General features: G+C 44.6%; 3 protein-coding genes across 5 annotated transcripts in view; 2 read left to right on the top strand and 1 right to left on the bottom strand.

The window, feature by feature from the left end:
- PPP1R42 (protein phosphatase 1 regulatory subunit 42) overlaps positions 1-3,510 on the top strand; it is a 22,257-nt gene extending 18,747 nt beyond the window's left edge. For 2 of the 3 annotated variants that reach the window (XM_083824170.1, XM_083824172.1), the window contains exon 9: positions 2,181-2,315. The gene's annotated coding sequence lies outside the window, so the exon portion shown is untranslated. Of the gene's footprint in view, positions 1-2,180; positions 2,316-3,415 lie in introns of those variants that run through there. The other variant, XM_083824171.1, reaches the window with a different exon arrangement.
- LOC310894082 (uncharacterized protein) lies at positions 1,791-7,313 on the bottom strand (the record flags this gene model as incomplete). Its single annotated transcript, XM_083823785.1, has 6 exons — positions 1,791-2,193; positions 2,555-2,693; positions 4,203-4,321; positions 5,257-5,373; positions 5,449-5,830; positions 7,260-7,313. 5 exons carry the CDS (start codon positions 7,311-7,313, stop codon positions 2,610-2,612), a joined length of 756 nt encoding a protein of 251 aa, XP_083679911.1. The 3' UTR covers positions 1,791-2,193; positions 2,555-2,609.
- TCF24 (transcription factor 24) lies at positions 5,923-11,794 on the top strand. Its single transcript, XM_083824175.1, has 4 exons — positions 5,923-5,969; positions 6,646-6,738; positions 7,880-8,255; positions 10,702-11,794. Exons 3-4 carry the CDS (start codon positions 7,905-7,907, stop codon positions 10,813-10,815), a joined length of 465 nt encoding a protein of 154 aa, XP_083680301.1. The 5' UTR covers positions 5,923-5,969; positions 6,646-6,738; positions 7,880-7,904; the 3' UTR covers positions 10,816-11,794.
- The last annotated feature ends 5,066 nt before the right edge of the window (positions 11,795-16,860 follow it).

Raw genomic sequence — 16,860 nt, forward strand, 5'->3', positions numbered from 1 at the left:
CGATATCGTACACGCACGTTGGTGTCGGGAGGGGTGTGCCTGCTGCTCGGCACGCTGGCAGGAGCACAGTTCCTTGCATTCACCTGCCGCCTCTCGCAGGAGGTGCGTTACCCCCAGGCCTCAGAAGACCAAATGGCACACGCAGCTTGTCAGGCAGCAGTAGGTCCAAAAAGGCAACCATTGTGCCCTCATCCAGCAACACGAGACGCTACGTTTTGGAGGACAGCATTACAACCACAAGCCGCTTGGTTCTAGGTATACCCCCTCAAAGTCACTTAGTAACAGGTATACCTCCTCGAATTCACCTCCAGATGGGTAAACCTGGCTTGGACTTTAACCACAGGGAAAGAAGAAAAAAATCTTAGCCCTCTTCTAAATGGTGTTTGAGTAGTGCTAACTACTGCTGTTCCCACGGGCTGCTCTCTGTCTCTTCATGTGCAGTATTCAGAAGTCTAAAGGGCCCTGAAGAACAGCGCCAGCTGATTCGGGTTTTAACCCTCTGTGATCAGTCTGCAGGGATCTGTAAAACACACGCACAGCTTAGCAAACACTGCTATTTACAGATTTTGATCCAACATGCATGAAGTGTATGCAAACCTAGGGTGGAGGCCACATGACAAAAATATCTCTAAAAAACTTCAAAATTTCCTATTTTTCTTATATGTCACATCAAAAATAGTACAAGGTTTATGTTAATTTAATGCCATGTATTTCTTAACATACACGGGTATAAAGCACTAGATAGGACTGCCTGTTATACAGCTATAAAAGCCACACAATCCCACAGTTCTGACATTGGGGCAAAAGGAAAAAAACCCACAGCAAGTAAATGGAGTCGGTGTTCAAGATGTGCCCATTGATTTTTCAGGATGAGGACTCAGATGTATGATCTGTCAGCATGGGAAGGTCTGTGTTGTGTTGTGGTTTAACCCCGCAGGCAGCCCCGTGCCACCCAGCTGCTCACTCACTTCCCTGGTGGGATATGGCAGAGAGTGGGGAAGGTAAAAGTGCGAGAACTCGTGGGATGAGACAAGCCAGTTCAATAGGCAAAGCAAAAGCTTCACACGCAAGCAAAGCCGAGCCAGGAATCCATTCGCTGCTTCCCATCGGCAGGCAGGTGTTCAGCCACATCCAGGAGAGCAGGGCTCAGCACATGCAATGGTTTCTTGGGGAGACAAACGCCATCACTCCCCGTGTCCCCCCCTTCCTTCTTCTTTACCCCAGCTTTTATTGCTGAACGTCACACCACACGGTATGGGACATCCCTTTGGTCATTGTCGTCACTGTAACCAATACATTCTGCTTTGACTGGAAAAATCAAACAAACAAAAAAAAAACTGTTTTTATTTTGTTAAGTCACCTGGCCTTGAAGGATTCTAGGGTTCACTGCTAAAAAAAGATGTATTTGAATCTCTCTTGATCTCAAATAACACTGTAACCAGAGACTCCAGAAATAACTGTATCTTTCTGTTCTCTTAATTCTGAGCAGAATTAATTGCTGCATCGAAACCAAGACAAATCAGAGCCAGCTGTGAAATGATTCATACAATAGACTAATATTTTAATTCAGAAAGAGATTTGGAACAGTAAGATCTTTCTTTCTCAGAGAGTTAATATACTACAGTATCATATTCATCACTGATTACATGTCCAGTAACGTTGGGTATAATAAGTTACACAGAGTTTGTAGTAAAATGTTTTGGAAAAAAAGACCGAGTCTTATCTGATTTCATTTATATGAGAAATTGCTTTGACTATTAGTAAGATTTTATTTCTTGTGGAACTTGAAAATTAACAGTATTTGGTACGGATTTATGTGGCCAAAATTGTTAACTATCACCACTTTGTGTGCGTGTGGAAAAAGCTGATCGATTTTGTATTAAGGGTGCGTGTAATATCCCAGATCAGCAAACAATGCCAATTCAGATTCGTCTGCCCTCAAGTTTGGGATTGAAAAATAAAAGAGCTTTCACTGCATCACCTGATATCCTCACCACAGGTAAAGACCAAGCATACTTGGTTCATTTTTCATCTGCAGCTTTTGGTAACGCTGATTATAAACTTTGTAGAAAGTTTGTTGCGTGGTCCTGAGACATGTTGATAAAGACAGGAGCTGTAGTGGCTTTGGTGTGGATCTGGCATGAACATCTCATTTGTCTTCTCTGATCTCTCTCATGTAGGTTGAGGAGGAACCTAAAGCAATGGCAAAACTCAGCTGAATTCTAAAAGCCAGAAGTTACAGGATGCAAGGAGTTGGCCATTATTGGATTTTTTTCCTTTTTTTTTCTTTTTCTCCTCAGAACTTAAAAAGAAAGGTATTGGCATCTCTTTGGATATGTAATTTGTGTCTTTGTAATCTTTTAACCAGACAAGATGAAGTTGAACTTAACACTGCCTTTTAAGACCATTCCACAATACAAGTTGTCTGCCCATTTATTTAGAAGCAATGTTTTATATTATAAGCATGTAAAAATATTAGCACTTGGTTGGCTAAACCGGTTGCATTTTCCTTAAACTTCCTCAAAAAAGGAGTTGTTTTTAGCTAGTGTCTTACCTGGTTTGTGACCTCAGTAAGGTCACAAGGCTGGTTCTTTCCGTGTAGGATACTCTTAATAATTATGCAGAGGCATGCTAATGGTCTCATACCTCAAGAAGAAAGGAGCACATGATTTTTGAGAACATCTGCAGAAGATCTGTAAAATATAATTTCCACCACTTTAATTTTTCCACTTTCTGGTAAATGATGTGGAGTAGTTTGGAAAGAAGGCTCAACATTAATGATACCCGTACTGATGAATTTGGAGGTTGGGAATATTACAAATGAATTTGACTTTGAATTCTGCTTTAAGTAGCTGGGACTTGAGTTTGGCTGCTTCGCACTAGTTTGAGTAATTAAATGAAAGCTCAAGATATAGGAAAATCCAGATGTACAGATACGGAAAGCATAGGCTGTAAATGGCCCCTGGAATGAAATCTTTCCTAACAGAGTTTCTCTGTATGAATGTCAGCTCAACATCTCATGCTTGAGACCCCCTCTGAAATAAGAAAGGAAACTTTCCCCCATGAAGAAATCAGGATCTGTCTTTTTGCATTCAATATTTGGTGTATTGTTATCATTTATATTTTATTGCCCTTTAGTAAATGTAAATCAAATAAATTTAACTCTTGTATTCACTCTCCCTCCTAAGTAACAAAATATTTATCGTCGTCTGAAAAGAAGCAGATTTCCAAAACTCAGGTAGTAAATGGGTGGTACTATAACTCTGAGGAACGGTTTGCTTCTGCTAAAGCTAGCCAATGATTTAGCATCAGAGTAAGAAAATAAAAAACAATGAATAAAGATCTGATGTGTAACTGTCATTATTACTCCATTACTGAAATTAGTATTAAGAGCATATGATACTTCTATTTTTAGCTGTCATCATCTGTGATATTCAGGTCAAGCAAGACAGAATTTTAAAAGTTGCTTCTTGTTAAGACAATTCCCAAAGACGAGTGCTAGTACCTGCGGTGAACGTGTTTGAAATGACAGCTGCTGGATCCCTGCCCCAGTGCGCAGCATCAGAAAGTCACCTCCTGGCCTCGAGGGCGTGATGCTGTCTGGGGAAGCCTTTCCATCCTTACGTTTACATCTCCTTCTGCCTTGCAAGGTACCCATTTAAAACTTTTAATGGATTTACAGTATTTCTCAGGGTGGGTTTTGCCCTGTACATGATCTAGAGCGGGACTTAATTTTCATAGGTTCTGAGTGGTTTTGGCTTTCCCTTTAAGATTTTCGTTCATTACACATTACATACAATAGGTATAAGACCCACATGAACTATTCCCTGTACAGCACAGGCTGCGGGGTTTCACACAGAGATTCCCTCAGCCCAGCAACTCCCGTCTGGCTACAGCAAACCCCTTTCAAAGCCGTCCACCAGTGAAATCGCAAAATGGGTCTCAGTCTCTTTGAATCTAATCTCTCTCTCACTTTCTGTATTCCGTAATAGTTGGCCACGTCCCAACTGCTTACGTGCGTGCTTATTCCCATTCGTAGGCTTGCCCTAAACCCCTGCATTTTAAGCCTGCAATTCCCCATGAGTGCAATCAGTCACGCTGTCATTACACGCATAAATATTCACGCTTCTCCAGCCCCAGCAAGGCCAGCCCTTACCCTGCTCGCTGCCCACGCAGCTCGCCCTCCTCACAGCGCTCCTCACCTGGCTGCTAGCGAAGAGACAAGTTTGAGCCAGGTTTCCTCTGGTTCTCATCTCATTTCTTAGATTGAGAAGGGCTGAGCTGAAGGAGAGCCCCTCAAACTGGCCACCTCTCTCGTGAGCTGCAATGGAATAGCTTTGAAGTAATTCCTCAAATAGGTGTGGCTATGAAATGGAATTATGGTGGCATCTCAGTTCTTCTGTCTTAAAAAAAAACAACTTAATATTATGCTCTAACATGTACGTATACACACACACAAGAATGGAGCCGTTCCAACACACATTTTAGATGTATTTTAAAATTATTACTGAGGGAAAGGGATGCCTGCTTGTTGGGGGAGCTGGGAGAATGGCATGCTGAACTCACTTAAGCTTCCATTTTGCAGCGTGCCTCTGAATTTTGGGGGAATTTTACATACTTGTGTTCATGGCTATGGACAGGAAAATGTAGAGGGAGGACAACTGTAGAGGGGTATAAGATATACCCCTCTTATAAGACATAAGAGGGGTATAAGACATAGCACATAAGATATAAGAGGGGTATAAGATATAGCACATTTCAGATGTTTTGGTTGTTTTAGGGTTGTTAACGAAAATGTTCACAAAAAAACCATTGCCATTTAAAAAGGAATTTTGATCAAGACTGTTTTTGGAGGTTAAACTAAGTTGGTCTGTGAATTTAGAAGGAGAGATGAAATTGAAAATTTTTGTCCTATCTTGTCAGTTTTAAAATCTTTCTGACAACATACAGGAGAGGCACGGATGGGTGTTACTATTCCAGCATCAAGAAGCCACCTTTGTTAGTAATTTAGAAAATAGAATAAAAAGTACTTTGCTACACTGTACTAGGACACATCTGATGTAACTGCAGAATCCCGTAGTCAGTAGTACCGATAGTCAGGCTTCGCCTTATCAGCAGACAAGCGTACTTTTTAAATCCTTATCCCAGAAATGGGAAGGGGTGATGGAACAGACTGGAGAGAAAGACCAGGCGCGCTCACGCAGAGGCGCAGGTGTAACACCAGAGAGTGATTTATGGGAAGGGAGCAAAGTGTACCTGGAAAAACAAGGCACTGTCTCCGTTTCGTACCTAAATCACACGTGAAATACGGCTCTTCTGCGCGCCTCAGAAGTGAAATACAGCGCAGAGGTACGGCGGCACAGCCTCGTTTCTCTGCCAGAGAAGAAGAAACAGCTGCAGCAGGGCTGGAAAACTCAAAGAGTGGGTTGAGGCAAAGCAAAAAATCACCCGAATCTGTGGGCCCAGAGCCCCCCACGCTCCACCTTGGCCCGGGCGTGAGGCGAGGCCGGCCCCGGCCCCGGGCGGCCCGTGAGGGGCGAGCCCCGCCCGGCGAGGGGCGGTCGCTGCCCGGGGCCCGGTGGAGCTCCGCGGGGTGGAGGGGGGGCTGAGGTGCCTTAAAAGCCAAACCTCCCCTCACAAAATCCGAAAGGGAGCGAGGTGGGGATTTGTCGCTGCCCGGAGGGTTTTTATTTGCCTCAGTTGTCAGCCGCGGAACCTGGTCCCGCAAGGTTTCGGGCTGAGGAGGGGTGCGGGTCCCGCTCCGTGGAGCAGAAGCACGGGTGTGCGTCCCCTCGGGTGCTCCCCGGCCCTTGGGTGTTGCTGCAGCTACCTGAGGGGCACCTCCTGTGCCCACAGCTGAGTTTTGGCTTCTTTCTCCTCAGGCCCGGGGCTCCATCCCGTGTAGATGTGAAGCTGCTGCAAGGAAAGCTCCAGCTTCGGAGGGACGCGTGAGGAGATGCGGTTTTTAGGTACATGCTTTTCTGTGTTCTGCATGTCACGTGCATTATAGTTGTAAATTTGGTTACAGACCAACACGGCGAAATCAAAATTGCATGCAAACCTGCCTTAAGCCTGCGTTTCGGTATTGCTGACCCAATGTGTCTGTGTCCTTGTGCAACTCGGACTTTTCCAGTAATCAGAGAAAACTTCTTTGCTTCAGGGGGATTCAATGGGATGGCAAATGAAATCTTGTTGATGAAACCAGCAGTAACACAGACTTCTGCTTTTGTCCATGACTATATTGACTTGGCAGTGGTAAAGGAGATGATGTTTTTGCCACTAAAATGCATGCAGAACCAGCTGTGACTGAGAGGGAAAAATACCAAGAAAGAATACGCTATCACCTTCTTTTAAGTTTAAATTAAAGGAAATAGACAATTTAAGGACTGCTTTTTTTTTTTTTTTGCCCTCATTCAAGACAAGCTCATGTAGACTTGCATGAGTTTTATTTCATATAGATAATAATTACCACAGTCTTTGTCTGGGTTCCTTGTCTTTCTTGAAACACTTCGCAAAGTCAAGGTCTAATTTTGGTAAACTTAAATCTTCACATTTTAGACATTCATGTGTATCAATTTTATTTATTTCTTTTAAAATTACGTTGTCTCTGGCTGCTTTAAAAACTTGTCCTTGCTGTCTACCCAGGACACCACGGAAACAGCAGCTCTCCAACAGGGGAAAGCCAGGAGCTGCCTGAGGGATTCGGAAGGCTTGCCTGAAGAAGAACAACTGCCTCAGGTATTATTCTAGCTCCGGAGTGCTGCGCTTCGGGGAGGAATGATGGAATCGCGTATTACAGGGGAACTGAATGAACTCCTTAAGGAGCTTGAGTGGTATTACAGGTAGAGCTGACAGTCTTTTGGAAGTTGGGAAAGACTTTTCGGCACTTATTTCCGGCTTTGCTCAAAGGAGGTTTTCTGCCATTGTTTTCAAAGGATTCTTTTGCCCCCCAATGGCCAAAATACAGTTTGCAAGACTTTAGGTTTGACAAGCGCAGAAAATCTTGCGTAATATTAGGTGTGCAAGGACAGGTGAACGCCGTTCCCGATCCTTTAGACTCATGGACCAAATTTCACCCCTCTAAAACACAGGTGCTGCATTCTGTGGCTCCATTTCCATTTGCATTGGCAAATAACATTTTTCTTTCTGCAGTTAATGGAGCCCCAATCACCTGTTAGACCATTGACAGAAAATATACAGTCTCACACTGCAAATTATACAAGTGATGTATTAAAAAAAAAATCACAGCCTAATTTTACTTGGTTGTAAATGGGAACCACTGTGGCAGCACTGGTTTTTCTCAGAAAAGCCATATGATCTGTGGAGTAAGAGTGACTGACAGAAAGCGCTTGGTGTAATAATACTACTTAAACTTTTTAAGGGCTAATATTAATATTAAGGGTTATGGGCTTATGTTTAAGGGTTTAAGTCTGATTCTGTGCCTGTGTGTGGCATCAAATGGACTGTTTTATGAACAGTGAGCCAAAAAGAAATTCATACACCTGCCTGTAGGCACCCCCAGTCATCCTAGAGCTGGCAGCGCTCGTGTTTCTGATGATTGTTATTTCTGGAAGGCATTCACTTCAGCACGGTGAGGTCGACTTAGTGCCACTCCGTGCTTTTTCTCCTCCGGGCAGGGAGAGAGCTGTGTTTAGCTAATTATTTTGTTGTGCATACACACAGAACCCGTGTCTATTTGCAAAGATGAGGTTAAAGAAGGGTGCCCCGTGCCCAGGGGGAGCACCGGTGGCAGCTGCATGGGGCTGAGGCTGGGGATGGCGAGGAGCCGCAATTCTGCCCCGGTGCCAAGGTCCAGAGCACTGAGGGGAGCCCACAGCCGGCAGAACCCTGGCTTTACGGCCACTCTTGTCGCTTACAGGATCCTCCCGCCGGCAAAGCTGCCCATGGACTGTAGGCACTTAGCTGAGAGCAGCAAGGAGACCTCCAGCCCCAGCTCGGAGCCCGAGGCCCCGCCGCCCTCCGCGGGGCAGCGAGCTGGGGCGGCCCCCGGGCGACCCGCGGCTGCCAACGCGGCGCGGGAGCGCAGCCGGGTGCAGACCCTGCGCCAGGCCTTCCTGGAGCTGCAGAAGACGCTGCCCTCCGTGCCGCCCGACACCAAGCTCTCCAAGCTGGACGTGCTCCTCCTGGCCACCACCTACATCGCGCACCTCACGCGCAGCCTGCAGGATGAGGAGGAGGCGCCGGGAGAGGGCTTGGGGGCCCTGCGAGGGGACGGGTACCTCCACCCAGTCAAGGTAGGACGGCTGAGGAGCAGCCTTCCCTCAGTGAGGAGGTTAATTGGTGTTAAAATACTGAGATGAAGCTAAAGATTTCAAGCTGATTTACTTTGCTAGAATTCACACGCAAAAAAGACTGCCTTAGCTGAGTACGCCCGAGTGGTATGACCGCGTACCTAGGTGCCAAGGGCCCGGTGGAAATACCCTGGAGCATTTCTCTTCCAGCTTCAGGGACTTCGCACAAAAATGTCAAATATAGTCAAAGCCCAAACGTGGTGGGACCCCATCCCTTGCAGGTGAAGGAGGGGGCAGCAGCGGAGGAGTGCCAGTATCCTCTTAGTGCCCATGTGGAGGCCTGGGAGACCCTCACCAAACCCATCAGAAGCCACCGTAGGGCCACCAGGGTGGTGAGATGTGCCCCAGCAGTGATCCCAGCCATGGCAGCATCTGCAGGCCTGTGTTGTGTCTCCTGCTGAGGCAGCCAAGATACAAAATGTGACATTAATTACTGGCCATGAGTTAATTCCTTCTGTGAAGGTGTTTTTCTGATGCATTTACTTCATCTCGCATGTGCCGCTATTTCCCTTGCCCCAATCAAAAAAAAAAAAGTCCTGGAGATGCAGAGAGGGCATGAAAGGGGATCTGCGGTTAACGAGTACCTGGGGATGGAAACTGTGTCCAAATCCATTGCGCAGTGACCGATGCGACTCTGAAATACCATGAGGTGTTTTCTTTGGCTCCGATCTCAGGGAGTGAGTTAGAGCACTGCTGGTCTTTTTTTCAGGAGGCTAATGAATTCAGAATGATTTAATTAAGATTAATTTGTGAAGTAATTTCTAATTCCTATAAAGTGACTAATTCACAGAGAGCTCCTTGTTCACAGTGTTGGTCGCTGTAAGAAGCGTGACATGAATGTAGGCTTCCTAGGCAATTCAAATGATTAGCAGACTCATTAGGGAAGCAAAACCTTTACATAAATCAGAAGATGGCAATAATTTACGAAAAAAACAAACATTGTGATGTATTTCAAAATAAGTTCTCACTGGCTTCAGTGAGTTCTCTTGGCCAGGGTAAGGGGACACGGGTCTCTCACGGCTCTTTTCAACAGCTGCCGACTACTGCTGGCACTAAAAATAGTTATTAAAGCAGTTAAATTATCCAGCTGCGCGTTTCCCAGGCTACTGGAATACAGCAACAGTCGATTCATTTAGAAATTAGTTTTGATAATCCTATTTATGTGTCACTTACCTGTAGTTAGTTTTGCTAAAGATCCTACCAGTCTGACCAAACTTTCTAAAACTCTGGGTAGTAAATTAATTTTTAGTTGGAGGTAGGATGAAGGTGTCACAGATAAATCACAGTACGTGCTTCAAAAAAATCAAAGGGCAGGATATGAGAGTGCCAGCGCAGGTAAGGACTGTGACCAGACTTATATCAAGCAGACTAAATATAAAGTGTTAACTAACATATGCAGGTATGGTTTTGTGTACACCAAACAAGAAACGCGTTTAATGACTTTAAGCAAGGTAAAGTCTCAGATGCCTTATTAGTGATGAATTCATAAAGCAAAGCTTGAAATAAAAATACCGAATGAGATCCTACGGTCTTTACAATGTGAGAATGTTCTGCTTCTTTGTGTCTTTAAATAGACGGTTTGGGATTTAACTGTGTTTCTAATGATTTGACATGTCCCTCTTTGTTACCCAGAGTAAAACTGCCAGCCATTTCCCAAAAGTGTCTTTTTTTAAAAAAAAAATAAATAAATAAAAAATAGTAGTACTTGGAAGAGCAGGCTGGCTGTTTCAGGTATCTTTGCATCACATGTGTGTGACCCGTTATCTTTTCAAACATCCAGCTCCAATAGTCAACGCAGCGTATCGAGCTCGAGCTGAGCTCTTCCCATCCAGCAGAAGGGCACACACCTGAAGTAATGCTGACTGCACGGTGATTTCCAGGGCTGCTGAGAAGTGTGAGCGGCAAGAATAAACCTTGCCTGTATTACGCGGGCAGGCTGGCACGAGTTGGTGTATGCACACGGGCTGCAAGCGGTGCAAACGCTGGGCTACCCCAGCGGTGACCCTGTCACCACCAACGGGAGTGCTTTGGTTTGTCTCACTAGCAGAGCAGTGAGAGTAAGGCACCATACAAATCCTGGCGCGATGCCTCACCAGCTTGACTTACAACTGTTTGTTGGTTCATGAGGATTTCAGGAACTGTACCTCACTGTTCACTCCCATAGAAAGTACCAAAGCTGCACTTCCATTGCTCAGGTCCTAGTAACATTTTCCAGTAAGTGGAAAAAATGCAACCTCTTTGTCAATAGGCAAACTGTTGCTGTGAATAGCAACAGATTCCTGTTTTCTGGTATCATGATTCCATCAGTGTTTAAAGCTTTGCTCAGAATTGCGTTCAGACTGCAAAGGTCATAAGTATTTCAGCACTGTGCTTGTCTCTTGTCTTGCAGAAATGGCCAATGCGTTCCAGGTTGTACATTGGAGCTACGGGACAGTTTTTGAATCACTCAGCACAAGGAGAAAGTGCAAACCAAGGAGAAACTTCAACAAATCCACAAAACTAATCTCCTTTTTCATTAAAAAAAGTTATTTATTACACCATATATATATATATTTAAGTTAAAAAAAAAAAAATCACATCTACAGGCTATAATTCCTGAAGTACTGTTTGTGGATCAGAAGGACTTGATTCTGAAATGTAATTAATACCTCAGTAACTTAATGTGGCTTATCATTGGTTTCTGTCAGAGAGGATGTTGCTGGTATCTGAGCTGGGGGAACAGGAGAAGGCAGTAGCTGGCAGCACCAACACACAGCACAGCAACAGAGGCAATAGTGCTAACAACAGGTATTCTCATCTACTCCAGTACAGGAAGTTAACAGGTACACTGCAGAAAAAAGGGGGAGAAGGGGAAATGTGATATTGGCTAAGTATAGTGCAATACAAGATCTGAAAAGAAAATGGCCAACAAGTCTGGAAATAGCAGTGAAAATACCGTGTGCACTTTCTTCACCCCATGAAGCCAATGGCAAAAATCCCACAGACAGCAGTCAGGACAGGGCTTTGTCCCTCAGATAGTCATGTGTATGTAGTTATACTTTGAAAATGTAGGTGCATGTTCACTTCAAGTAAAAATGTGAAGAAAAATATTTTTCACATACAGCAAACACAAACTGCTCTGCAGATTAAATGTAGTTACATAAATTAAGTACTGCCTGTATCAATCCATATATTTGTGTTGTGTGTGGCAGGGTTTAAAATGTGTTTTAAGTGTTACCCCAGTACTATTACTTGCGTGTTCAAGACATCAAGATTCATTTATCTTGTCTTTTTTTGTGGGGTTCACACATTCAAGTAAATGAGCTCTAAGAGTTGGCTTGTTCATGGCACATTTTTCACTTAAACATCTTCTATATTTAGGCAAGAAAAATTGAAATGAAATGCACCAATACTGCCTAATGTATCTGTTCTGTTAAACACTGTACTTTTCATATCATTTATTGTTATTGTTAAGGTAAATATTAAATATTATTCACTGGACATTATTTATTGAGTTACAAAATCTGTATCACTTCAGTTTCTCATTGCATAGGACCAGTAGTTTCTAATAATAACATTCTACATTTATAGTAACTTTTCTGAAGACCACTTCATGTTCTTAAGTGACATTTGACAGAAAAGGAAACCAAAATACTGGCAAGAACAACCATTTCCAAAAAAAAAAAAATCATTTTGTTAATTTCATTCTTGGTTGAAACTTGTGACACCTTTCAGAGATGCTGAGCATGTCATTGCAAGTTGAGTCACAGAAAACTGGGTCTCCTGTGTAATAATGTGTATCAGAATTAACAGAGCCATTAGAAGTAGCTGGATGAACCATCTAGGGTATGTGGGAGAAGCAAAGTGTGATAAAGTATGGTAAAACCTGGAGCTTTGCTCCACAATTTTGCATTCTGAGTTTTTCACAAGAGTATTATTTTTAAATACTAAAAATATATTAAATATTTTAAAAATACATATTTAAGTCTATATATATATTTAGCTATTTTAGGCATATATTTATTTACAATTGTAAGTGGTTTATTATAAGATGAGACCTGTGAGCACCATTCAAGCACATGAACTACTGTTTAGTGGAAAAAAAATACAAAAGGCCAGCTTTGCACAGACAAGCATCTGCTTGTAAAGAAGAGCCTCACTTTTTAAAGAACAGTAATCATGGGAGTAAAAAGTGGGTTAGCGCAACCTGTCATTGTTGGGACAGCTATTTGTATTGAGAGATATTAAAGAGGAGATGTGAAGGAGTTGTAAAGGTGGCAAAAGATAAAACACTGACAACTGTGCAGGGTGCCGGGAGTACGCTGAAGTACCAGATGAAGGTGGAAGATGCAGATTATGTTTTGGGCTGAGAAAATGCCAGATAGCAAGGCAGAAGCATAGTGACGGCAGGTTTTGTATGTTACCAGGATCTAAATGAGTGGCATCAGGTCAGGGCGAAAAGGACACGTGAAGTTTCAGCCAGAAGTCAGTGTCAAACCTCAAGCTGCTGCTGTGCAGCCGCAGGCGGGCAGTAACGTGCATGTGAATCATGCATATGAAGCGGCATGGGGAAAACCCAGGGTGTGGGTATTGCATGCTCTTACCTAACAGTGGTGCCTCTTAAATAATACACCTGGAGGGGACAGGACTCAGGAAAGCCAGAAAAGAAAAAAAAAAAAAAAAAAGAAAAGAAAGAAAGAAAAAGAAAAAGACTGCCCACCAGATTTTAAAGGCTGTTTCCTCTAATTTAATTGAAAGGTTCTGACTGCTTATTCAGGAGCTAAACTTGTAAAACGGGTAAGAATAAGCATGTTAAAAGCATGTCAAGTAATGAATAGATGGCTTGGAGAAAACATCTCTCAGACATTTGTGAAAGTGATGGAGTTTTTAGTTGCTGGAAGACATCTGATAAAAGGGACAAGAAAACAGAAGGGGCTGCTTTACACCCATACTGTTCATATAAATTGTTGCCATATATGTTACAATGCAAATATCTTACCAGTATCTTATAGAAGATTAAATCTCTATAGGAATATATAGAATTGCAGCTACAGTTTTGTCCTTGAGGAGAATTGGACGTATTTATGAGTCAGGAGTATTTTTTCTGAGGCAGGTTATTACAGATCTCCTGAACTTGTTTGCTTCATATCTGATGTCTGAAGGGAACATTAAATTTCCTAAGAACATTTGGTATTTTTGTGTGCTAGAATGCAACAGTCTGGCATTTTGCACTGGCAATCTTCCAGCATTTGGGGTCAGATTCTGCCAGCTGTGCTCAGTCACCGATACCACAAGGTACAATTTTTTAACAGGGTGACTTGGGAAAATCTCGGTTATTGTGCTTAAACCGTGCTTGTGCGTACTGAGGAACGCCAGCAACACACAGCTCCCACAGCCGGTGCCGCAGGTAAGGGCCGCGCCCCTCACGGGGCCGCCTCTCCCCTCCCCGCCCCCACTGCGCAGCAGGACACTGCGCATGCGCGGGCCCGCCAAAAGCGCCGCGGGCGGCCGCCATTTTGTGCTTTCCTCAGGCGGCGCCGAGCGGGGCGGGAGCTCCGGGCCGGATGCGTGTGTCGGTGGGTCCGGGTCGGTTGTGGGCGGCTGCCGTGCTGGCCGGGGCTGCCTTCAGCCAGGAGAGGGGTGCGGGGGCTCCGCGGAGCCGTGTGGTGGCGGGCGGCGAGGGTTATGGCCCCGTCCCGGCGGCGGAGCCCGGCCGCGTGTGAGGCGCGCTCCTGGGTTCGCTGCTGCCTCGGTGCAGCCCCTGGGGGCTCTGTCTAAAGGATATAGACTAAAGGAAAGAGGTAGTTTAAAGGATAGGGGCGGCTCTGGGCTTTGGGGCGTTGGGTCACACCTGGCGCTTCGCGTGAGGCGTGCAGCGGTAGGTTTCTGAGCTTAAAGGCGTAATTGCCGGCGCTGTTTTATAAACGCCATAAGCTTTCACTTGAAAGATGAGCGAGTGTTGTGCACTTGTGATTCCGCCTCGGGTTTGGTCACCAAACGCAGCCGATCCGACAGCAGATGGCATCACGCTGAGGCCGGAGCTGTGCAGGTGAGGCTGGTGCCCGCTGGCCGAGCACGCCTTGCAGGAGCGCGCACGGGGCTTGTGGGTGTAAAATGGGTGTAATTAGTGCGCCCTGCGCCTGGCGGGCTGTGCCGGCCGCTTTATCTTCTGGTTCATCGAGTCTTCAAAGCAGTAACAAATTAGACATCTGAAGAGACTTTTTTTTTTTTTCAGATAAGTCACTTCCATTGGCAAGCGCGTGCCCTAATTCTAAAGATAAATTACCCTTTTTCCCTCTGGGGAATTTGGCTGGTGACCCTGACCATGCCCTTTTTGGATTGTAGGCACAGATCCCAAATGGTTTGACAGAGCAGGGACAGCCCCAGCACTATAGCATGAGTACTGACCTTGGGTTCAACCTGTAGGAAAACCTGTGGTGTCAGTATGTTCCCCAGAGCAGGGCAAACAAAGTAGGGTTAAAGGCTGTCCTGCTGTACCTGGTGGGGTTCTCCTCTCCCCAGTGATGAATGTTCATTAGGAGCAGCTTAATCCTACGGTCACTCTTTGTTCTGGAACTTTCTAGGTAAGGTGCTATCTGTTCAAACTTAATCTCAGCCGATGCTGTCTGCTTTTTTCCCCAGGTAATAATAAAGCCAACAATGCTTTCACTAGGTCAGCAGGTAGATTGGTATTTTTTTGACTGGCTTACTTTCCCTGGGGAAATGCTGATGCCTTCTGCTAGTGGCTCAGAGTGGAGTTCTCATAAATAAAATCTCTTTTGTTCATTTGTTTCTTTTACTTGTTGTAGGCAGCAAAAGAATTTCAGAGATGAGTTGGTTTCTGGCTTTGGGAATCTTCAGTCCGGACTGTGCTATGCTGCTATCGTGCAAGCAGAAAGACGTCACGTGAATTCTGGAGCTACAGAAGTGAGTATTTCTTACTGCACTTAATGTTGAGGAAAGCCTCCAAAGCTGCCTCTTGAACCTTAGGTCTAGATTTCTGAAGCTGTTTTATGGCTTTTAAATTTTCTTGCAGGTGGAACAAGGAGGAATATGAGCATTTGCATGTAGGGTTAAGTTTTAAACTGTCCTAGATTGTGTTCTGCAGTTAGCACAGACTGAGTGTTTGGACTGCTGGCTGGCTCTGCTGTTCTCAACTTGTGGCATTGTCACAAGTCTTCTAATTTTTGGTTAAAACATCACAGGGCATGTGTCTCTACTAGCAAGCTGCTGTGATGGCTGTTACATTGTGGGCCAAGGAGCCTAAATATAAGCCTTATTTTCTTAGCCATCTTGACTCAAGTAGTATTTTTGTTGTACTAAACTTTTTTGCTTATATAATGACTCCATTTGTTTATTATGCAGCTGAATTTTGCCTTTGTACAAACTACTTGATCTCTGGTGCATGGACCAGTAGGCCTCTCTTTCTCCTTCAAATGCTGTCAGCATGAATATTGGAAGGTGAGGTTTTTGTCTACTCTTAAATGAACTTAAAATGTTGCTTTTTGTTCTTGACCTCGAACATTGTGACAGTAGAGAATTTCTTGAGGGCTTTTATTTGAGGTCGGAGTTCTAAAAGATGGGTGGTTATAAAACATCTAATGCTTGCTCCTCAGAACAAAGCAATTGCAATCCAAGAATCCTGAAGGAATCAGGAGATGCTTGTGGTAGCATTGGAGAATCCAGATTTTAGCTGGAGAGAAACACAGCTTGTGTTCGGAAGAATGAACAGATGTTAGCTGAAAGCGAGCAGCTAAAGTAAAGAACAGTGTGCTCGATTCGCCCTCCCTGCTGGCACCTAACCACAGCAGTCTGGTGGAATGCATGCCCAAGGGAAAGGCTTGAACGTATGAGCAGGGACCTGCATTTCTTGTGGCCAGAGAGCTTTTCTCTTGGTCCTGGCTCTGCCAAATTCATTCTGGTGCTTAATGGTTGGAAATGTGCTTCTGCTTTGATTTCCAGAAGCACGTCTGTTGAGATGAGCTTAACAAATCCCCTTGTGCGTGATACCTGGAGAAATAGCAGCAGTCTTAGCACAGGCAGGAAGCTGTTTGCTGGCATAGTGATGATAACTCTTTGCCGTTTACCCAACTGATTTCTTTGATGAATAACATTGTATCTGATGTGCCAGCTCATCAGTATTTTTTAGTAACATGTTCCAAGTTGACTTGCTACCTGTGTTTCTGATTTTACATTGTCTTTTAAAGGCGCTATCAGAGGACCTCAAGCTGTGTGTGTACGCACAGCCAGCAGCAGACTCCGCTGACTCCCAGAAGTGTGGCTGTTGAAGAAGGTGAGTTGCTTTCCAGCTGTGGTGCCGCAGCGCTCAGGCTCCAGGCAGCCGTACTGTGAGCTGGTGAAGACGGGTACGGGGCACTGCTGCTGTGTGGAGCTGTGCTGGCTTACGCCAGCCAAAGGTGTGCCCTGTTAGCCAGGGACACTTCTGGGCTGCTGACTGCCTTTGCTGTTCTCGACTTGTGGCACTGTTACAAGTCATAAAAGTTTTTGCTAAAAGCATCACAGGGGAGAAGCTGAGCAGAGGCAAGGGTAAAAAGTTGTGCTCTTTCTG

The sequence above is a fragment of the Anser anser genome (genome assembly GCF_964211835.1).
Source record: "Anser anser genome assembly, chromosome: 2".
Lineage (NCBI taxonomy): Eukaryota > Metazoa > Chordata > Aves > Anseriformes > Anatidae > Anser > Anser anser.